Below are 22,165 nucleotides of genomic sequence, written 5' to 3'. Positions count from 1 at the left end.
TTCCCAAGTGCCATATAAAAAGTTTTTGAGGCAAAAAAAGGAAGAGAAAAAAAAAAAAAAAAAGAATAAGAAAACTTTGATTGACCGCTGGCCCTACTACTGAGCCACATCTGCCGCCGTTTATCACCGCCCGATAATAGTGGCGCTGCCTTGCAAATTCTCCCCCTCTTAATCATTATTCTCGCTCTCTTTTCTTCCCCGTCTTTTCACCACCTCTTTCCCTCTCCCCCTCCTTCTTTTTGATATTATTTCACGTTTTACTTTTTACGACCTAAATCTCCTACGATGTCTGTCGTCGGAATAGATCTCGGTGCTCAGAGCACTAAGGTCGGTGTTGCCAGGAACAAGGGTATCGACATTGTGCGTATATATAAATGTGCCCCTCAGCAGCCCAATGCTTTTTCCACTTCTCTGCTCCTATTGCGACTTTCCAATTCATCATCAGGGACATATTTCGCTGACTTGAAATTTTAATACTGTGATTAGATCGCCAATGAAGTTTCCAACAGACAAACTCCGTATGTTGAAGATTTTCATTCTCTTTTGTTTTACGATGGATTATCAGCCACATCATCGCGATAGTTAGAAGCTGTTGAGTTATAACTGACTGTTGTATTTCTTGTCAGGTCTTTGGTCGGATTCAACGCCCGCAGCAGAGCTCTTGGAGAGGCAGCTAAGACAGCAGAGACCTCGAACCTGAAGAACACGGTCGGCAACCTTAAGCGCCTTATCGGTCGCTCTTTCAGCGACCCCGATGTTCAGCTCGAACAGGAGTTCAACACCGCTACTATCTGTGACGTCAATGGCCAGGCCGGTGCTGAGGTCTCCTACCTGGGCAAGAAGGAGAAGTTCTCCGCTACCCAGCTGGTCGCCATGTACCTGACCAAGATCAGAGATATCACCTCCAAGGAGTTGAAACTCCCCGTTTCAGACGTCACAATCAGCGTTCCCGCTTGGTTCACAGATGTTCAGCGTCGTGCCATGATCGATGCTGGTGAGATTGCCGGTCTCCAGGTGTTGCGACTCATCAACGACACCACTGCCACCGCTCTCGGATATGGTATCACCAAGCTCGACCTCCCCGGCCCCGAGGAGAAGCCCCGTCGGATCATGTTCGTCGACATCGGCCACAGTGACTACACTGCCTCGGTTGTTGAGTTCAGAAAGGGTGAGCTCAACGTCAAGGCCACTGCCTATGACCGTCACTTCGGTGGTCGTAACTTCGACCATGCTCTGACCGAGCACTTTGCCGAAGAGTTCAAGAAGCAATTCAAGATCGATGTCCGCACAAACCCTAAGGCTTGGGCCCGTACCCTCGCCGCTGCCGAGAAGATGAAGAAGGTCCTGTCGGCCAACCCTGCTGCTCCCATGAACATCGAGTCCCTGATGGACGACGTTGATGTTCGTTCCATCGTCAAGCGTGAGGAATTGGAGGTCATGATCAAGCCTCTGATGGACCGCGTCACCGTTCCTTTGGAACAGGCCCTCGCTGAGGCCAAGCTTAAGCCCGAAGACATCGACCACGTCGAGATGGTTGGTGGCTGCACTCGTGTGCCCGCCATCAAGGACGCCATCAGCAAGTTCTTTGGCAAGACCCTTTCGTTCACTCTTAACCAGGATGAGGCTATTGCTCGCGGTTGTGCCTTCAGCTGCGCCATTCTCTCTCCCGTCTTCCGTGTCCGTGACTTCTCCGTGCACGACATTGTGAACTACCCCATCGAGTTCACCTGGGAGCAGTCGTCCGACATCCCTGACGAAGACACCAGCTTGACTGTCTTCAACCGTGGCAATGTCATGCCCTCTACCAAGATCCTCACCTTCTACCGGAAGCAGCCTTTCGACCTCGAGGCTCGCTATGCCAAGCCTGATATGCTTCCCGGAAAGATCAACCCCTGGGTTGGCCGATTCTCTGTTAAGGGTGTCAAGGCTGATTCCAACGATGACTTCATGATCTGCAAGCTTAAGGCCCGTCTCAACTTGCACGGTATCCTGAACGTTGAGTCCGGATACTACGTTGAGGACATGGAAGTCGAGGAGCCCGTTCCCGAGGAGGGCGAGAAGAAGGACGGTGAGGTGAGTTATAATCCCAGGTGTTATGAAGGTTTCGATTTTAATACTGATTTTTTCCTAGGCTATGGACACCGATGCTGCCAACGGCGATGAACAGCCCAAGAAGACCCGCAAGGTCAAGAAGCAGGTCCGCAAGGGTGACCTGCCCATCTCTAGTGGCACCACCGCCCATGACCAGCCCCTCAAGGAAGCTTGGACTGAGCGTGAGAATGCCATGTACATGGAAGACAAGCTCATTGCGGAGACCGACGAGAAGAAGAACGAGCTTGAGGCCTCGATCTACGAACTCCGTGACAAGATTGACGGTGTTTACGCCGAATTCGCCAGTGACGACGAGAAGGACAAGCTGCGCGCCAAGCTGACCGACCTCGAGGTAAGCCGTCTTGTTTTTCTCTTCTAAGTGTTTGGAAAACTCGTACTAACAGATGATCCAGGATTGGCTCTACGAGGATGGTGAAGACACCACCAAGTCCGTCTACGTGTCGAAGATGGACGAGATCCGGTTTATTTCCGGCCCCATCATCCAGCGCCACAAGGACAAGGTTGAGAACGAGCGCCTGGCTAAGGAGGAAGAGGTCGCTAAGCAATTTGCCGAGAATGAGGCCAAGCGCAAGGCCGAAGAAGAGGCCAAGAAGGCTGAGGAGGATGCTAAGACCCAGGCCGATGCAGAGATGAAGGATGCCCCGGCCGAGGGTGAGGCTCCCGCTGAGGAGAAGCAGTAAACGCCTCACGTCTGAAGAGGCCCTCAATTGATTTATTATTGCGCACACTGCACCTCGCATGTGCAGGTTGATGACAAAACGGTCACGATCTAAATCGAATTATTTTGACCCCCTTCTTTTGCACATTATTTCCCCCTTTCACTTTTTTTTATGATGTAGAACGCAAATTTCCCTTTCTTGTTTTTTTATTTTTTATTGTCACCCCTTCGACTTTGGGACCTTCTAGGTTAGGAGGTCGCTTCATGAGTGCATGGATGATAAATGAGGACAATTGGAAGCAAAGAGATCTCATCTTTGCAATGATGGCAAAGAGAAAAGAAAGATCTAGAGCGTGATGAGATATGGATAGAAATTCTTAATTATTAGGAAGAGAAAAGTTACAAATTCTTTGCTCTTTAACTTGAGCCTTTTTCAGCATTGACAAGTAAACAAACAGTAAATACTAATGCATCCTAGCATAACACTCGTTCTCCAATCTGTGACTCTCCATTCTATTCTAGAAGAATGTTCTGGGTGCCTTTAACGGGCCATGGATAGACCGAGCATCACAGGGTATTTAGCTCATGGTTCCGTGGATCGGTTTTTGTCAGAATGATTCCTACACCGCTGGTGCATATGAAACAATTATGATGTACTTATTGACAGTGATAAATATGCAGTGCCCAGAAGTCTCATCGTTAAGACGCAATGTTGAAGCGCAGCATACAGGAAGCCAACCACACATGAAATGGACCCTTGGGACCTGGTAACTATTATATTTGCAGTATGGTTAGTAGCAACTTCGAGATACCCAATGGACCACGTGGATGGCCAGATCATCATGGATGACCATCTTTGGCAAGAATACGGCCTCAACACATCGGCAGAGTATAAATACTTCTATGAGCCAGGCTCCAACGATACCCTAGGCCACTATGACGCTCGATTTTTCAATGGCATCCTTGACGATGAGAAGAAAGCGGAGGTCATAACGAGGATGGTCCGGGCGTATCTAAACTTCTTCGACGAGAATGGCTTAGAGACATGGATTGCACATGGTTCTCTTCTGGGTTGGTGGTGGAATGGCAAGGTAGGAGGTACCTGATGTGTAATCGCTTTCATGCTTCGCAGCTGACATCTGAGGGCTTTTATAGATGCTCCCCTGGGATTGGGATGTTGACACCCAGGTATCAGATACCACGCTGATCCACCTGGCGGATCTTTTCAACCAGACTGTCGTCGAATACAGCGCTGCAGACTCAAGCGTGAAGAGCAAATACTTGCTTGACATTAATCCTTGGGCTCGAAATCATGAGACAGGTTTGGGGTTAAATATAATCGATGCCCGATGGATTGACATTGGAAGTGGACTTTATGTCGACATCACTGGTCTCAGAAGAACGATTCCGGAAGAGCCTTATATATGGCAGTGTAAGAACTTCCACAGATATCGAACGGAGGACCTTTTTCCGCTCCGCAAAACGACATTCGAGGGTAGCTCAGCCCATGTGCCTTTTCGATATGATGCAGTTCTGATAGAGGAATACAACGAAACGGCCTGGGTGGCGACGAAGTTCCACAAGTGAGTAGTTTTGGTTTACCTCAGCCATGATTTTTTCACGAAATGACTATTTTTGCAGCCATACATGGTACCCGGATCGAGCAGAATGGGTTCGAAATGGTTGCAGAAACGCTGCTGGATGACTTGTTGCTGTCAGTTCCATTAAGGTGTGTCGATCCCAGGTCGATCTTCAGGGTCCCTTTGTGCCTGAGGCAAAAGTTGGTGATATCACGTGGTCTTATCCGTTATCTCCGGCTGACAAACGCAATCGCCGTGGAAGTCGATCGAACTGTCCGTCGCGTTTTGCTTTTGGACTCATCTCTGCTCTGCTTCTCTGCTTATTTCTTTCTTCTTGCATCGCTGTATCTGAGAAGCCTCAAAACAGTTTCATCAGCAAAATGGACACAATGACGTCCGATTCGCTGAACTTGACCGTTCACCACCATGGAACACCCCATACTTTCAATCTCTCCTCAGACACAACACTTCAAGACCTCTCTTCCCTCCTCGCCACCTCTCTTCACATCCCTCCTGAGAATCAGAAGCTACTCATCGCACCAAAACCGGGAATGCAAAAGGCTCCCTTCCCCGCCACCCGATTGGACAATATCATCCCACTCGACTCCCCCAAGCTAAAGATCACTCTCCTCGGCAGCCCGGCCAAGGAAATTAATGATTTGAACACTCAACTCGCTGACACCCGACGAAGAAACGAAGCGCGAGCTGCCGCGCGCGCCTCAGCGGCATCATCACCCGCCAGCAGACCCAGCCGACGCAGCGGCGGCATCCACACACTCTCTGACTCGGGCGACTCCTACACCTTCCACCGCTTGCTTCCTTTACCCTACCTCCCGAATCCGTCACGATCACACGAGTTCCTAGCCCGTCTTCGTGATGACCCGGGCATCCGCGCCTCGATGGCAAAACACCGTTTCTCCGTCCCATTGCTGACGGAAATGAACCCGGCCGAGCACACAACGATGGACTCGCGGACGCTAGGTCTGAACCGGAACAAAGGCCAGGTGATTGAGTTGCGTTTGCGCACGGATGCCTATGATGGGTACCGCGATTACCGCACCATCCGGAAAACGCTATGCCATGAACTGGCGCACTGTGTGTTTAGTGAGCATGATCGGGACTTTTGGAACTTGACGGCGCAGATCGAGAAGGAGGTTGATGCGGCAGACTGGAAGCATGGTGGACGGAGGGTGACAGAGCAGGACTTTTACAACCCTGATGATTGGGAGGCGGAGAAAGATGCAGAGGTGATCGATGAGCGGGGATGGACAGGTGGAGAGTTTGTTCTTGGGGGGCCGAGGCAGGACGCAGTGGGAGGTGGGCGAGAGCAGATTAGATCTGGGACTGAGAGTCGGAGAGATATGATGGCCAGGGCGGCAGAAGAGAGGCTGAGAAAGGATAAGGACAAGGGCAAACAGGAAGAGTGAGACATCTAGGTGGTTTTGAATATGCTTATGAGATATGACATGGTATGATAGTTTACTCTTTTGGGGTTAAGGTTTATTCTTGCGGACAACATATTATAATACTATGTGCATTTGTTCAAATATAGACCCATATATAGAATGGACTTGAGTATAGTCTGACAAATTAAACCTGCTCGTTTACAAACAATCCTGCCATTCCTTGTCCAGTTCCGATACACATGCTGGTCACCAAGACCTTCTTCTTGGTTCGCCGTGCCTCGCTAAGAATGGTACAGATTTGGCGTGCCCCTGTAGCTCCCAAAGGGTGACCGAGGGCGATGGCGCCTCCGCGTGGGTTGACCTTTTCGTGTTCCAAACCAAGGTTGTTCAGACAGTACACAGCCATAGAGGCAAAGGCCTCGTTGATCTCGTAAATGTCGATATCATTCTTATCCAAGTTGAATTTGGACAGTAGCTTGGGGATGGCAGCCGTGGGGCCTATTCCCATAATACGCGGGGGCACACCGGCGACAGTGGCGCCGCAGAATTTGGCCAGGATGGGCTGGTTGAGCTCGATGGCCTTGGAGCGGCGCATGAGAAGAACGGCAGCGGCTACACAAAGTTAGTTTTCACTGTTTTCTCACTAGGTTGCTTTAAAAAAGGGGATGTACTCACCCCCATCAGTCAGCTGGCTGGCATTTCCACCGGTCGTTCTGTTTCCAAACTGAGGGAACGCAGGGCGGATCTTGCCTAAGGACTCGGGAGTGGTTCCGTATCGGACCCCCTCATCGCGAGTGAGAGTAACCTCTTTCACCTCACCAGTTTTGGGGTCCTTGATCTTGGTAGTGATGGGAGTGATTTCATCGTCGAACCAGCCCGCCTTCTGTGCGGCCTCAGCACGACGGAACGACTCGGCCGCATACTTGTCCTGTGCCTCACGGGAGATATTAAAGTCTGCGCCAACGTTCTCAGAAGTCTGGCCCATGGGCTGCATGCAATCAGCAGCTTCTTGGTTCTTGAGCACCTCCTCGTTGAACGGCCGGGACAATCGGTCGCCGCCGGCAGACATCAGCTCAGCCCCGAGGGCCACACCAACGTCGATAGCACCCAGCTGGATTTGGTTTGCGATGTCCTGAACAGCCTTCAGACCAGACGAGCAGAAACGGTTTACAGAGGAACCGCCTGCAGTGTGAGGGATTCCGGCAGCAAGGGATGCGGCGCGGACGAGGTAAGCGGCCTTGCCGTCGTTGACCTATACAAGTACGAGTTAAGAATCGCAGGCCTCAGGAAACATGTTTGGGGGCGAAGCTTACGTTGCCCAGGCAGACATCCTCAATGAGCGCCGGGTCCAGCTTCGACTGCTCCAGCGTCTTCTTCAGCAACGAGTAAACTATGTAGTCAAGCTCCGTGTCCTTGAATCCACCCTTGACAGCCTTGGCCAGGGGCGTTCGCAAAGCAAGGGTAATCACGACATCATCTGGGTTTTTCTGGGTGCTATTCAAGCATTAGAATGACCGTCACTGAAGGCTAAAAAGCGGGCTTACATGGTTGATAGTCCATTGCTCCCTGAAGGCCTCAGGTGGCTAAGAATCGAGCTCAAACGGTCGGCGGCCATTGTGCGTGCTAGTAATAGTGCTGGTCATATATATTAGTAAATTGATATGACTGGTATTTGCTGTAAAGAGGGAAAAGAAGAATTGGTGACGACAGCTCGTGGCGATAGCAAAGGTGCGGGGAAAGCTCGAGAGCAACCACAGCGGTGTTCTACCGACCGAACAGGTAGAGAGAAAAGATTCTTGTAGATATGAAGATATATACTCACCTGATGAGAATATACAGCAGTGATGATGAGGAAGAAAAGTGGAGGAGAAGATAGGAGTAAGTAGTTAGTTGTCATCCAGGAAAAGACGGCCGTTTCTTCTCCAACCGAGCAACTGCCGAGGCACATTTTGTTCTCCGCCTGAGGTACCCTGTACTTCTGCCCCCGCAGCATGCAGGTGACAACACAAGTACCTAGCACTTGATGATTTACAGCCGAGATGCTAGTTTATCATTTACGATTAATCATTTGAGGTGGAAATAATGAAATAGCAAAGGTGAGTATAGCGTGAACTACTGAGTACTATATATACAATCTTTCTCAAGCAATGACCCGAAATAACGAAAAGGAAGCCCATAACGCCTAATGTCATATCAAAGCCAAGTGAAGCAACGCGATAGCAAAGCATTCTTTGTCTCTCGGGTTTAAAAAACCAACCCAAGCATACAAAGCTCTATTACAAATGGTGGATATCGTCATCGCTGATTACACTACCAACTTCTGACCAACTAGCCGGCGTGGCAACGCCCCCAGTGGTTTGCCCCAGGTCACTCAATGTGCCATCTGAAGATGCATCTTCGGCAGTTTCATACACATGACTGAAACTCCCGTCAGCGGAGGATGGCGTTGTTGGCCGTGTCTCGTGAACAGACGTGAACTTTTCGGAACCCAAGTCGGACAGATCTGCAAATGGTGATCTAAGATCCTGATGGGTTTCGTTGCTCGGTGGATCCGGATGAGCATGGGCATACCCCTGCGATTGCTCCTCTGTATGGCTTGATGCTAATGAGTCTGTTTGAGATGCCACAGAAAAGAACCCTGATTGGTCGATCTCTTGCGAATTACCATGGTCCGGAACCTCGGAGGTAGGTGTTAAATCGACAAGGGTTGTTGAACGGTTCCCAGGCGATGGCATGTCAATATGTAGTCTATCTCTATCGGTAGTGTCTAGCATTTGGTTCTCATCCGAGTGATTAGCGGAGATACCGCCCCTCTGAACGTGTTGCGATGCCGCCAGATCCACAGCTGTTGAGGTTGCAAGCGCATCGGTGGATTTTTCGAGAATATCGAGGTCTCGCAGACGACCCTCATCGTCGACAAGGCTATCAAACGAGCCGGGCTGACTAGTCCTTTTCCTTCGACGTGCGTCGAGAAATACACTCCGCCGTTGAATCTCCTCCCGGGCAATGCGCCTTCGCTCCTCAGCCGCTTCCCCAACTTCTTCGGACATTGAAATGTCTTCTCTAAGCGGGGAGGTAGAATCGCGAGGCTCGATCTCATCACCAAGGTTGTGCAGAGCCAGCGCAAGCTTTCGTCGAGAGTTGTCTATCCATTGTCGGAACTGAGGAGATTCGTAGACCGCAATACCAGCGGCAACGAGGGCTGATACAGTAATGATAAGCCCTGGGACGGAGTGTCAGTAAGAGCCAATATACCGTATTCCATCAGCCACCCCAGGCGCATCTCCAAAGCGAGATATTCAAAACGTGAAAATGATCTACTGATAAGCGCACCGCCCGGCCGACTCGGAAGATGAAGTAGTATGGATGAGATGCGAATGACTCAGACAATAGTAGAATAGAAATTGGAATTAAAGAGAAACTTACCCTTTGCAACGGGGGTAGGCATCGTGACAATATCCCCAGCCCTGGTTTATTTTGATTTCTTGTGATTTCTTTCTCTTCTGCCTGGTTTCTTATACGGATGCCAGCAAGGAAGAATGTCGGCGTCATCTCCAACAGGTTGCCGCCCCGCTGCGCCGCCACGTGACGGATACAACCCTTATCCGCAGCCCTAACTCCTGTCCGCTTTCGGCATCCCATGTTTCCCCGCCGCGTCAACGTCAACAACGGGTTCAACGGCCTGACGATCGGCTTCATCGAGGATAACCATCAAATACAACTATCCAAACAGTCTTGCGATAGTCCAACATGTCTCGTCCTTCGTCTATCGCCCAGCGCCCTCTCACGCTCACAGAGGAGCTGGAGAAGCTGGAGCAATCCATCACGCTCACGCTGCAGGGTAAATAAACTATGACCCCAGTCAAGACAAGCAATTGCTAACCAGGATTGCGCAGAGATCGACCATAATTTCAGTCAGGCGCATCGGATCGTGACTACAAGCATCTTGCCTGTCGTTGAGCAGTACGCAGAGCATTCCAGGGATGTCTGGGAGGGGGCAAAGGTTCGTTGACTTGCACCCATACTTACAGCTCAAACGAACAATGAGCTTACTGATCCTTGCAGTTCTGGAAACAATTCTTCGAAGCGAGCGCCAATGTCTCCTTATCCGGATACGAGGAGCGACCCAACGAGGATACAGTACAGGAAGAGACCGCCATGGAAGAGGACTCGTCGAACATCAACCAGAGCAACCTCACCGAGACCGCGTCCTATGAAACACCCTCGTCCGAACGTATGCAAAAAGCAGACGATGTTGACCTCACCTCCCTTACCCTCGAATCGCATAGTACGCCGCGCGCACCCTCGCACGAACACCATCAAGACGACGACACCTCAACCTCGCTCCCCTACTCCCCCTATGAAACCTTGAAACAACAGATCAACGAGACAGAAGTACCCTTCGACCTCGAAGACTCAGCCCTTCCTACCACACCCGGAAAACCCTACCAAAGATCCCACGGCTTTTCCCATCATGCAACCGATACCCCCATGTCCTCCTCGCCATTTGTCCCCCCTGTTTCGTACGACGACGAACCCTCCACCGCCCAGCGCGGCCACGAAAATCCCGTCATGCATCAAATGCCTGATAGAACATATCGTGTGCAAGCTACTCCCATCGGAAAGAGCTATGGCAACAACCGGTCCAAGTTCACCATCACCCCGAAAGCGACAACCTCGAAATACACCTTCGACGACTCGCCCATCTCCAGTCCCGAGCCCGAGGCTCCCCAATTGCACGCCGAAATCTTCGACTCGCCGTCTAAAGCTATGACTCCGGGAACAGGTCGAAAGCGCCGCCCTAGCGCTAATCTGCGCATTACCCCCAAGCCAGGCATGAGCGTGCTCACTCCAGCGAAAGGGAGCGGGAAACAGCCAGCTTGGGATAGTGACGATGAACTGGCTGGCGATTATTATGATGATGACGAGGACTTTGGACCCAGTCCTCCGAAGACCATGCAATTCCACATCCCGCAGAGTCGACTCATGAAGACACCAGGTAAGTTTTTCTTGATACTTATTCTTCACTTTTACACCATTAAATACTGATAATTGTTCCCATGAATAGCCAAAGAAGCTTCCAAGCGGATCGTGTCGGATCTACTCACCACTGCCGGCGCAGAGGACATCACAGACGACTTTAATGATGACCAGAGTCCAAGCGTAATTCGACGGGTAGAGCGATTGGAGGATGAAACTTTCTAATTAGATTTGAAAGCTGGACCCTGTATACTTTTGTAACACATCGTACTTCTTCCAAATGCATTTAGATTTTCGCGACATCTATGGCATACAATCACATGACTTCTACTTCATCTCCCCATAGCCAAATACTAAAACAAACGCCGATGACCGCTCGATGGATCGATCGATAAACCAAATTTGATAGAAAGAAACTGAACTCAAGCAAGAGCAAGAGCAAGAGCAAGATACACAAGCAAGATGTTCTCGGACAAGAGGAGAATGGTAGAAAAAGGGAAATGGGTATTTCTTGACATCCAAATACGCAAAAAAACATCGAGTGCCCCAGTGGAAACGTACAAGACAAAATGTATGACTAGCTTCGAACCTGCGGAAAATTGTAAAGGGGGGGGGGAAGAGACATGACGGGGTATCAAGCGTGAAGCGCTGACTATGGATAGAGGGTTTACGGGGGAAGGGACGTTGAGAGATGATGGGTAGAGCAAGAAGCAGCCACGCCGTCATGGTATATGTACACTGTGCCTTTTGGCGCAAAGTTGAGGGAAGGGTATTGTGGATAAAGGTGCTGGGGAGAAAAAAACACGGCATGAACGACAAATTTTCCAATCCGTTGCGCCAAACAAGGCGAGCCAGACCTGAAACAATGTGAAATGCAATGGCATAGGAAAAGAAATGGCAAAGATTAAGCAAAGGGGTAGATATTAAGACGAGGACCCAACATCCCTGAAATGGGCGAGATCCAATCGAACTTAACCCTGCATACCCATAAACACCTCCTGACAGTTATCCACCAAGAACTTCAAGACTTCGTTCTTCTTCTGCACATCAGTCATCTCGCGGGCCAGACTCTCTGGTCTCATGATAGTCGGAGCGAACACCACAGCGATATTCTGGCTAGTCATCAGGTTCTCCTTTTCGCGCTCAACCACACGCTTCAGGTGGAAGACGAGGAACTCCAGCACGTCCTGGTGAACGCGCGGCAGCTCCTGAAGGCTCCTTTGGAGGGCCTCAACGCGGGCTTGTTGTGAGGTGATGTCGCCAGTGTCAATAATTAATTCGTAAACGTCGTAAGTAATCAGAGGCGTGGGCAGCTTCCGGAAATACTGCTTCAAAGCCGATGTCACGGCATGGATATCAAGATCGGGGTCTGAGATATCATAATCTTGAGGTGATCGTTCAAACCCTTCACGAATAGTCTGGATAGCTGAGCTTGCACCAGATTTACGGTAGATTCCTTCCATGTCCATTCCTGAGAAATCCATCAGCATCAAGTCAAAAGAAACAGGAAACTTGCCAGAACTCACCTCGTAATTCAACTTCCTGTATGCAACGGGTAATAATAGCGGGAATGATGCTCTTCTCGTGCTCCATGCGTGCTTCCAAATCTGTGCCAAAAAGTCCTCCTGATAAAAGGATTAGTAAACAGTGACCGTAACCATATAGATAGTAGAATATACATACCAGCAGGAGTAGCATCAGTCAAGACTGGAACGCTATCAGTTTGGGGCATTTTCGTTCCAGCCTGCTTGTTTCTCGGGGCTCCAAAGAACCCAAATCCTGGACGGCTGGGGTCCTGGGTCTGGGAGCGCGGAATACCAGGGGTAGGATCTTGGTCGCTTGATCCGAAGGCACCTTTAAGACCCTTTGTGACTCCCTTGGCGACGTTCTGACCTCCTTTCTTCCAGTTGAACTTGCGGGGTTGTCCTTTGCGGATGCTGACAACCTGAGGGCCGGGAACAATGGTGGCCGGTTCAGCCTCCTCTGAGATGTTGGCAGACATGGAATTGGCGAGGTCCCCAGCGGGCTTCAAGGCATCGATGGAATTCATGGATTTTTCTTTGCTGTGAGAGTAGATTCCAAGACCGTTAGCCCCACGGTTGCCATCGACAGAGTTTGCCTTGTAGAGCTCCTGGATCTGGTGGACTAGCTGGTTGTTCAATTCGGCGAGTTGTGCATTCTTGGAGGACAGCTGCTCGAACTCCTGGAAGCTCTTATCCTTCATCCTGTTCAGGTTGGCAAGCTCCTCAGCGGTGTCGTTGCGCTTTTGAACAAGATCCTCGATTTGCGGAGTAAACGAGTCCTTGAGTTTCTGGATAGACTCGACAAACTCCCGCAGGACGTGGTTTGTGATTTTCCCGAGATCCAAAGGACCGCTGCCGCCGCGCTTCTCGGCCTCGAGGTGATCGGTTAGCACACCAAGCTCCCGCATGACAATCTCCTTTCTCGCATCCAAAACAACCATGGTGGACCGCTTCTCGTGGAGTTCTGTGTTGACCTGCTTGACATCCGCCTGCGCGTTAAGTATGGCTTCCATCTCGGCGATCCTTTGCTCCTTCTCGTTGACACGCTGGCGCTCTCTGCGCAATTCGCTGCGAAGCCATGCCACATCATCTGTCCGGTTCTCAGGAGAGCCCGTGGCGGATGGACTGCCAATGTCCTGCATGGGCGTTGTTCCATTGACGGGGGACCTGGGCCACTTGGCATCTCTGGAAAGGCGCGAGCCCTTGTCGCTGAAACTGCGACCGTGGCGTACAGAGTTTGAGACACGGCGCAAAAAGGACTCGCTGGTGATACCATTTTGCGAATCGTCCGAGCCCATTAGTCGCATCATATCTTCATCCATGGACAAGTCTCCTCCAACGCTGTAGCGCAACAAGGACGGAGAGGCCGCACGCTCAGCCGGGCGATAAGGGTCTGATTGGAGGGTATTCACAGATTCATTGCGGGCATGCGGTTTCGATGCCTCAGCATTGAAATCGCTGCGGGGGATGCGTGGAGATTCACCCAGTCTCGGGGTGGCCTTGCCAGTACCAGACGTGTATGTGGATGAGCCATCTTGGCCCAAGGCAGGAGTTGAGCGCGCACTCCACTCCTCGCCTTCGCTAATTGACTGCGAACGGGGGGATGCTCCCAATTCTTTTCTTGGGATCTGGTGCAGTTTACTCTCCAGCGAGTCTCCTCGTTTAGGGGGGTGCTGCATGCTTGTGGCAGATGACGGGAAAGAGCGTGATGAATCCATGGAATTGTTTTCATGCAGCTTACGAAGTTCATGGGATGGGCGAGAAGGAAGCGTAGCAGTGCTATCAAGTGCAGTCGACCTCCGCGAATCGATTGTTGAGCTGTCCTTATTGCGGATGGTCGATTCGACACTCTCGGGGCTCGGCGTAGAGAAAGAACTGGTCAATGGCAGGTCGGACCTCGAGCTACGGGCAGAGCTTGATTTGGAAGTCTTGTGCACATCATGGGCTTTGAAAGCATCCAGGTTATGTGCGCGAGACTTATCAGCAGAAGTCCCATTTGCTGCGGCACCAACTTCCTGACGCCAACGGCTCGGATCGATGTCGGCGCGCTCTCGTCCCTTCTCCTGGTAGGCAATATGGGGCGACGAAACTTCGGACGTGGGTTGCGAGGATCCAGCAGGCTTATGGCTAAAGTAGTTAGGTTCATTGCTATGCTGTGGCGGTTGTGGGTGTGAAGATCGATGTTCCTCAGCGGGGTCGAATGCAAGAGGAATGAGTAGTTCCCCGCCACCACCATCGGCCTCTGTTGTATCGCGAGGTATCACGGAATAGCGATTGCTTCGGTAAGTGCTCGACGGGAGGATGAGGTCATCTGGAGTTACACAATCATAAATTAACCCCCTACTCGATCTCGAAATTAATTTGAATGTGAAAGGTTGCTCACCTTGATGAGTAGACTGGCGGTGCGCCGAGCGGTCAACCCTTCCGGCATCCAAGGCAGGCGCCGCACCGCGGGAGGCTACCTCTGTTGTAGCGTCGGCATACGAGTCGGCGGCAGGATCATCGGCCGGGCGTGAGAGAGATTCGGGGTCTTCTGGGGGTAGCGAGGGGAGGGACTTGTCGAGTTTCACGCCAGGCGGATGTTTCCTACTAGGAGCGACACCGCGGTTTCGTTTCCTCCGCCGCTGCATCAAAGATTCGTGACAATCCATACAAAATATACCCTGAGAAGTTCGAGCGTAACGTAGATTCTCGATTTTCCTTTTGCAGTTCCGACATCGAAAGCATTGTGCGCAGAAGGCCTGGTCACCAGTGAGGATGGCCAGATCCTCGATCTTGTCTCCACATGAGCTGCAACTGTAAGTACAATTGCTGCAGATCAACGAGCCATCTCCGAGAAGCAGCAAATGCGCGTCCGAGTCCAGAAGGGTGGCGCATGTACTACAACGGAAACAGTCGATGTGCCATCGATTGCCCGCTAGACAATTGTCAGTTCACTATCCAAGTGCCATTATAAGGGGAAAAAAAAAGGATGCCAATCGAACAAACATACCCAATTCAAAAGCCTTGCCTTCTTCGAGAATCTGTAACAGGAATCCGTCAGCTCTTGCCCTTTGTGATTCCAATTTAAACCATAATCATACCTCTCCACAACCCTTGCAAGGAAAAGGAACATCATCCTGCTCCAAAGGAGAATCCGGCGGATATACAGCCGGTGATTCCATGATGACCTTCACCGACCAAGCACCCGATACTTTATTATGAAGGGAAACGGCGAGAGGAAGAGGTAGCTAGCTGTTGTTTGTCCAAGATACCCCAAGGTGTCGAACGCCCGGTAGCGGGCCAGCGATGCTACTGAGACGACGATTCGGAGGCGCAAGAAAGGGGAACGGGAGCGATCTGGCAGAGCATCCGACAGGGTGAATCGGAGAAAATAGCCGGATAACAAAAGTAAAGAAGGCGAAACGACCAAGGGCAAGACAAGTAAAAAAAAGAAAAGAAAAGAAAAGAAAAAAGAAAAAAAGGAGAATAACCAAGTCGAAAGTCGAGTCGAGGTCTGGATGCAAGAATGGGGGACAAAGGAGGGGGGGTGGGTTATTCTGTTGAGCGTGGAGCTTGCGTTGGTGCCAGGTGGAAAGTCAAGTAGGGACCCGCTTTGGAGGAAGGAGTAAGACAAATTGACGCGCGATAAAACGACGGCAATGGACGAGGGAGACGCTAATAGATGAGGAAATTGGCTCCGACAGGCGCAGAGCAGGAGAACAGCCGCAATTTAAAAACGAAGTTGTGGAGGCCGTGGTGGTGATCAGTGGTTGATGGTGGCGGCGCGGGGGGGGGGAGTTCGTAGAGGGAGACAAGGAGACGTCGAGCGGGCCTAAGGAAGAAGAAAGAAAGCAGACAACCCGGTCAGTTAAGCAGTTCAGATGAGGATGAACATGGTGAATGACATCCAAAGGACAAAAGAAAGAACAAAGATACCCCGGATCTAGAGCAGGGAGCAGGGGAGGAGAGAAAGTACCAAGAGATGCACTGTGCAGGAGAAGCACCGTGGACTAGGGCGGGATGCAGGATGCGTTGCTGACTCGGACTCAGGGGAGGGGAAGAAAGAGGGGAGAAAAAAGAGAAAGAGAAGAAGAGGAAGAAGAAGGGAAAAAAGATTCAATAATGAATCAGTTGAAACGCAGAGCTTTGGACGAAGCCGATCAGGAGAAAGAAAGAGAAAGGCAGCGAGGGAAGAGAGAAGAGGGAGAAGAGAGGGAGAAGCGATGTTTCAGATAGACTCGGGCGCGGTGGCCAGCGGGAGTGGATCGGTGGGGAGGATATGCAGCAGATTGATCACTACGAATGAAGATGAAGATGAAGAGGATGAGGATAGAGATGATATTGATGGTGTTAAAGAGAAAGAAGAAGAAAGAGGGAGAGAAAGAATTATGAAAGAATGGCTGGTGTTGGTGAAAGCCAGAGAGGGACAGCCAGACAATAAGGTAGACGGCTCGACTTCCCCTCGAGGTGAAACCAACAGAGGCTACGATGGTAATAACCGTAGAATTAAGAAAGGAGCAGTTGGAGACACGATGATTCGTAATTGGAAGTATTTGGATTGTCTGGATGTATGAATAGTAACATGATGCTATTTTGGTGCCTCGAGAACTATACGAGGCTCACGAACCTCTCGATTCAACCACGAGGATTAAGGAGTACCCATCCCAGTGCCATCAACGGGATACCAATTATCAACCCTGCGAGTCGAGGAGTCGGTGTCATTATTTACATGAGAAGATCCCTCATTCAGATTCCAGAGATCAAACAATGTGGAGTGTTTCATCATGGTGGACCCCCGGAAGGCCAGCATCGCGACAGTCTGGATATTCGACAGCTATCAGTATCAGGCCAGCAGAGGCCATGTGGTCTGATGGTGAATATCATAGGCTAGAGGACAGTGGCGATTGAATGCTTATTATCATCATTTGGATCATGCTATTCTTCACTAATTATGGTTAATATCTGTAGACTTAGCACACACTACAAAAAGTACGTCAGGTCACATGATGTTACACCACATTTCGAAACAACAGAGATTCTATGCTCTATTCCAAACGCCTCACAATTATTATTATCCCATGTACATGCAAAAAATCTATTCAATCTTTTTTCTTCTTTTCAAATCAAAGAAATCAAAAACTAAGTCTCAAGAGACTGGTGAATCACACTCGTCCGGTACATCTCACTTCTCTGGATCAACTCGTCGTGCGTGCCTTGTTCCGCACACCGTCCGTTCTCGATCAGATAGATCTGATCCGCCCGGTGAATGGTGTTCAATCGGTGGGCAATCGCCACGATCGTCGTCCGTCCTGCCAGCGTCGCCAGCGCTTCCTGGATGCGCTTCTCCGACTCGACGTCCAGCGCACTCGTCGACTCATCCAGCAGCAACATTCTCGGCTTCCGCACCAATGCCCGAGCAATCGACAATCGCTGTCGCTGTCCACCGGAGAATTGCTTTCCGTCGTGACTGCAGATTGTCTCGTATCCCTCCGGCAGTGCCATAATCACATCGTGGATGTTGGCCATCTTGCAGGCCTCCTCGATCTCGGCCAGGCTGGGCTCATGGCCGGGTCGGGCGCCCAGACCAATGTTAAAGGCCACAGATCCTTCGAACATGACGTTCTCCTGGGGCACTAGGGCGATATCGTCGCGGAACTCGGTGCCCAATTGACGCGTCACGTCCACACCGTCAATGACGACCGCACCTGAAGATGGACGGTAAAACCGCTCCAGCATGGCGAATGTAGTCGATTTTCCAGATCCACTGGGACCGACCAGCGCACAGAACTGACCCGGTTTGATATCCAGGGTGAGGCCCTTGAGAATGGGGGCCTCCGGTCGTGACGGATAGGTGAAGTGGACCTCGCGGAGCTGGGCACCAATACCGTTCTCTGGCAGCACACCGGGAGTGAACGACTGCTTCTCTGCGCTGGCCTCAACGTCTGGAGTCTTCTCCTCAAGGAGACTGCTGGAGGGCTTGAAGCTCTGCGAGGAGCCAGGGGCCAGTTCTTCCTCGGCAGACCGGGTGGTGAGAAGATCCACAATGTTGGACGAGGCCACACGAGCCTTGGAAATATCCGGAGCGAGAGCGAACATCTGTCCACACGACTGGGTACTGAACAGGAGCGCGGGCAGGACAATGAAGAACTGTGTCTGCGAGTACAGACCCGAGGCGATCTGCCGGGATCCCCACCAGTAAGCCAGAGCGTAGACAAAGTTACTGATACTGAACGCCAAGGCCAACCACGCATTACCAGAGGCAATCGACTTCATGGTTTCCTTGTACGGCTTCTGCAGCGACCGGCCATATACTTCATACGATTGCTTCTCCAGCGAGAACGCAGCAACAGCCCGGATATTGTCTACCGCCTCGACGGTTATGGCCGTAGCTTTAGCAAACGCCTTCTGGTGGCGCTCTGCAAACTTGGCCTGCACACGTAGCTTCATCATACCCGCAACCAGCAGGACGGGAATAGTTGGCAAAAGAACAATAGTAATCTTCCAAGCAATGGCGAAGGAAATGACCAGACCGGCCACCAGGTTAACGGCCGTGGCCAACAAAAGACCAATAGTGGTACCCGTAATACCACCCAGAGCGGATGCATCACCGGTGATGTAGGTGATCAGCGTTCCCGGGGTGCGGTCTTCCATGCTGTGCCATTCCATGGTTTGTCCCAGGAGAGATCGCAGGGACAGGACTCGGATACGGTACAGGACCTTGTCGGCGGCCCAACCATAGGCACAGCCACTGAATACGTTGGCGAAGAACTCCACCAGGGCAAGAATAAAGAACAGCAATCCATAAAGGTTACCGCTGTGGGCGATACTGTCAGCCCCCTTGCAAGGACTCAGGTTACCCACTGTATGACCAAAGACCACAGCTTCGGCAGAGTAACTGCCACCAATAATCACAGACATGAGAAGACCCGCCAGGATGAACATGATGTTGGGTCGGATCAAGGAAAATGTATACTTGGTGGTGAACCATCCTGAGCGTCTGTACTTCTTCTTCTTTTTCTTGTCCTTGTCGTCGCCGTCCTTCTTTTCCGATGGCTTGACAGCCTCGACAACAGAATCTTCTGTGACGTCAGAGCCAGTGATCAGAGCTTCTTTTTCAGCCTCAACAGCTGGGTCTCTTTCCGGAGCAGCGTTGCGGATCGAGTCCTCGGCCGCAGCCATGTGCTCGGGACCCAGCTTGCCCAGGTTCTGGAGTCGCACCATCTCGGCATAACCACCGCCTGCGGCGATCAGTTCGGCGTGAGATCCTTCCTCAGCGACACGGCCCTGTCGGACAAGAACAATCTTATGGGCTTCCTTGGCAGTCGCCAGACGGTGTGCAATAGAAACAGTTGTAACGCTTTCAGAGACCTTCTTCAGCGCAGCCTGGATCAGCTGTTCGCTAGTAGAGTCGAGGGCGGCAGTAGCTTCATCAAGAATCAACAGGCAGGGTTCTCGGACCAGAGCACGGGCGAGGGCGATACGTTGCTTTTGGCCACCACTCATCTGGTTTCCTGCCGTACCAACACTTGTGGCAAAACTGTAAGGCAGGGCTTCAATGAAGTTGAGAGCGTTGGAGGATGCGGCCGCCTGTTTTACCCGTTCGACAATCTCAGCAACAGCAGGGTCATATCCAGCCAAAGCTTCCGATTCAGAGACGCCGGAACGTATCTTCTCCGCAACTTCGGGGAGGGTACCATCCAGGATGAAAGGAGCGAGATGCTGGTGCTTTTCAGCCGAAGAAGAGACGAGACCATAGGCGATGTTCTCCAAGATAGATCGGTCGAGCAGCGAGGGCTCCTGCTGCACGAAACCGATATTGCCACGCAGATACTTGACGTTCAAATCGCTAAACCTCTGGTTTCCAATCCAGATGTCACCCGACTTCGGGTTGTAGAAGCGCTCCAAAAGAGCGACCACGGTAGACTTGCCACCACCAGAGGGGCCAACAATTGCAGTGTGCTGCTTAGGGGGGATAGTGAAGTTGACACCCTGCAACACGGGCACATCCGGACGGGAGGGGTAGGTGAATTTGACGTCGTCGAATCGGATATCCGCCTCTCCAAAGGGAGCAGACTTGTCACCCTCGTCGGAGGTTCCGTCAATGACGGAGGGACGGTTGATGATTGCCAACAGTCTGTCGGACGCACCCGCAGCAGCGGAGAAAACGTGAATAAAGGGAGCGACTTGACTGAGAATGAAAGAAGCATCGATGAGAACGAAGATGACTGTGTAGACGGAACCCACAGAGACACCGCCATTTTCACCGGCGACCGACTTGGAAATCATCTGCGCACCCTCCCAGAAAGCCAAAGCGTTGGCGGAGTAGGCGACGAAGTAGAGGAAACCCAGCTGGCAAGCGTGAGAGGTGGCCTTCTTCACGGAGGAGACACGGGACTCGGTCAGGTATTGGGCGAACCGCTTCTCCAAGCGGTCATTGGCGTTGAAGGCCTGGACCAGCATCAAGTGCGACAAACTGGACGAGGCAATGGAGGTGGCCGCCGTGATCTTTTCACCCATCTGTCCGGCAAACTTCTTGATGTAGTGACCTCCAACCAGGGACATGACGAAGAAACACGGCACGACTGAGACCAACATTCCGGCAATCTTGGGGACCTTGATGAAAGCCACGATGTAGGAAACGACAAAGTACGAGATGGTGGAAATGACCAAGCCGACCTTCTCAGAGGTACCCGACTGCACAACCTCGATGTCGGTAACCATGCGCGAATAGACATCACCGGCGGGAAGCGATTCAATGAAGCTGGCCTCCTGCTTGATCATAGCCTCAAAATAGCGGCGACGGTAGCGACGGGCCAGACGTTCACTGACCAGACACCAACAACTGGTATGGATGTAGATGAAGCAAAAGTTGGCGATGGTGATGTAGATGACATACAAGACCTTGGTGCGCACACTCGACGAGAGATCGCCGCCGCCGCCAGAGCTTGCGGAATCGCAAGTCGTCGAGTTAAGGTCGTTGATCAGGTCACCGAAGACGATACCAAGTAAGGGGAAAGGCACACCAGCGGCGATACCAAAGAAAGTGCCGCACACGATCAGAAAGACGTCCAATTTGGTGTAGTCCAGGGAAAAGAGCAGATGGGCGTAGGTGAAGCATCTCTGCCACCCTTCTTTGGTGGGGATGCACTTTTTCAAAGCTCCCATCTTAAGAGAAGCGGTCAGTTTCGTTTTATTCTTTCTTTCTCATCCAGTCTCCGCGATATAGCATTCCTTGAAACTTTACCCGACCAACCACGACAAAGGGGGTTGTGACCAAAAACGTACCACAGGTGTTTTCTGGGAGCCATTGGAGGACTTCTGCCCGTCGACAGCAACTTCAGACTGCGACATTATAGATGATTCGGAAGGGTATTCGAGTCGGAGAGGGGAAGAAAGAAATACGAGTAGGAACTGCGGGGTACGAGTTCACCCTGCAGAGCTAAGTGGATCAATTCACAGAGATTCGAATTCTTGGTGATACAGGATGTCCGATTGAGAATGTTCAAAAGAGAGACCGTGCTCTAGAGAGTTTTGGTGAGAGAGCTCGAGGCAGGCTCACTAGCATTCCAGATGACCTCGAAATGAAGCCAGGGATTCAATGGAGTTCCCCCGCAATCAGATCAACACAATGGGGAGTGAGGGCGCTTCACTCTGGACAGAACCCCTCAAGAAGCATCACCAGAGATGATACGACAAGAGTGTTAGGAGATGGGTGAGGAGAGGAAGAAACGAGAGGAAGGGGAGGGAGAGAAAAGGGAAGGGAAGAGAAGGAAAAAAAAAAAAAGAGACGAGAAAGACGAAATGCAACGAAACGGATCCTAACAGCGCAGGACTAAGTACCAGAAAGGGAGAGATTGGCCATCTTGCGGTGGCTCCGGTTGCGGCCCTCCAAAGATTAATTGGGCCCGAACGTGCAACTTTGGT

At 51.3% G+C, this 22,165-nt stretch overlaps 9 protein-coding genes across 9 annotated transcripts; 4 read left to right on the top strand and 5 right to left on the bottom strand.

The window, feature by feature from the left end:
* Window positions 1-285: 285 nt before the first annotated feature.
* Window positions 286-2,792, top strand: hsp88 (Hsp70 chaperone Hsp88; the record flags this gene model as incomplete). The annotated part of the gene is made up of 5 exons (XM_040828185.1): window positions 286-360; window positions 487-518; window positions 627-2,073; window positions 2,132-2,443; window positions 2,505-2,792. 5 exons carry the CDS (start codon window positions 286-288, stop codon window positions 2,790-2,792), a joined length of 2,154 nt encoding a protein of 717 aa, XP_040688909.1.
* Window positions 2,793-3,612: 820 nt separating this feature from the next.
* Window positions 3,613-4,475, top strand: ASPWEDRAFT_111448 (putative mannosylphosphate transferase (Mnn4); the record flags this gene model as incomplete). Its single annotated transcript, XM_040828247.1, has 3 exons — window positions 3,613-3,861; window positions 3,926-4,353; window positions 4,412-4,475. 3 exons carry the CDS (start codon window positions 3,613-3,615, stop codon window positions 4,473-4,475), a joined length of 741 nt encoding a protein of 246 aa, XP_040688908.1.
* Window positions 4,476-4,603: 128 nt separating this feature from the next.
* ASPWEDRAFT_501033 (putative zinc metalloproteinase) lies at window positions 4,604-6,088 on the top strand. Its single transcript, XM_040837382.1, has 2 exons — window positions 4,604-5,667; window positions 5,731-6,088. Exons 1-2 carry the CDS (start codon window positions 4,731-4,733, stop codon window positions 5,775-5,777), a joined length of 984 nt encoding a protein of 327 aa, XP_040688907.1. The 5' UTR covers window positions 4,604-4,730; the 3' UTR covers window positions 5,778-6,088.
* Window positions 5,747-7,600, bottom strand: kat1 (putative 3-ketoacyl-CoA ketothiolase (Kat1)). The gene is made up of 4 exons (XM_040835315.1): window positions 7,301-7,600; window positions 7,070-7,250; window positions 6,432-7,008; window positions 5,747-6,368 (listed from the first exon to the last, which is right to left on the bottom strand). Exons 1-4 carry the CDS (start codon window positions 7,369-7,371, stop codon window positions 5,941-5,943), a joined length of 1,257 nt encoding a protein of 418 aa, XP_040688906.1. The 5' UTR covers window positions 7,372-7,600; the 3' UTR covers window positions 5,747-5,940.
* A 229-nt stretch (window positions 7,601-7,829) lies between these two features.
* On the bottom strand, window positions 7,830-9,099 carry ASPWEDRAFT_40406 (uncharacterized protein). The gene has a single exon (XM_040835314.1). The coding sequence runs from the start codon at window positions 8,804-8,806 to the stop codon at window positions 8,033-8,035; it is 774 nt and encodes a 257-aa protein (XP_040688905.1). The 5' UTR covers window positions 8,807-9,099; the 3' UTR covers window positions 7,830-8,032.
* A 407-nt stretch (window positions 9,100-9,506) lies between these two features.
* Window positions 9,507-10,961, top strand: ASPWEDRAFT_27891 (DASH complex subunit ASK1; the record flags this gene model as incomplete). Its single annotated transcript, XM_040833060.1, has 4 exons — window positions 9,507-9,597; window positions 9,653-9,759; window positions 9,822-10,755; window positions 10,825-10,961. 4 exons carry the CDS (start codon window positions 9,507-9,509, stop codon window positions 10,959-10,961), a joined length of 1,269 nt encoding a protein of 422 aa, XP_040688904.1.
* Window positions 10,935-11,626, bottom strand: ASPWEDRAFT_501110 (uncharacterized protein). Its single transcript, XM_040837385.1, has one exon. The coding sequence runs from the start codon at window positions 11,544-11,546 to the stop codon at window positions 11,064-11,066; it is 483 nt and encodes a 160-aa protein (XP_040688903.1). The 5' UTR covers window positions 11,547-11,626; the 3' UTR covers window positions 10,935-11,063.
* Window positions 11,627-15,718, bottom strand: ASPWEDRAFT_501109 (putative Rho GTPase activator Rga). Its single transcript, XM_040837384.1, has 6 exons — window positions 15,343-15,718; window positions 15,252-15,282; window positions 14,643-15,176; window positions 12,420-14,570; window positions 12,263-12,361; window positions 11,627-12,207 (listed from the first exon to the last, which is right to left on the bottom strand). The coding sequence occupies exons 1-6, from the start codon at window positions 15,421-15,423 to the stop codon at window positions 11,708-11,710; spliced, it is 3,396 nt and encodes a 1,131-aa protein (XP_040688902.1). The 5' UTR covers window positions 15,424-15,718; the 3' UTR covers window positions 11,627-11,707.
* Window positions 15,719-17,380: 1,662 nt separating this feature from the next.
* Window positions 17,381-21,406, bottom strand: ASPWEDRAFT_112224 (ABC transporter ATP-binding protein; the record flags this gene model as incomplete). Its single annotated transcript, XM_040828311.1, has 1 exon — window positions 17,381-21,406. The coding sequence occupies one exon, from the start codon at window positions 21,404-21,406 to the stop codon at window positions 17,381-17,383; it is 4,026 nt and encodes a 1,341-aa protein (XP_040688901.1).
* Window positions 21,407-22,165: the final 759 nt, after the last annotated feature.

Source organism: Aspergillus wentii (genome assembly GCF_001890725.1).
Source record: "Aspergillus wentii DTO 134E9 unplaced genomic scaffold ASPWEscaffold_4, whole genome shotgun sequence".
Taxonomy (NCBI): domain Eukaryota; kingdom Fungi; phylum Ascomycota; class Eurotiomycetes; order Eurotiales; family Aspergillaceae; genus Aspergillus; species Aspergillus wentii.
The sequence above is the reverse complement of the archived record's forward strand: the minus strand, read 5'-3'. Positions and strand labels throughout refer to the sequence as shown.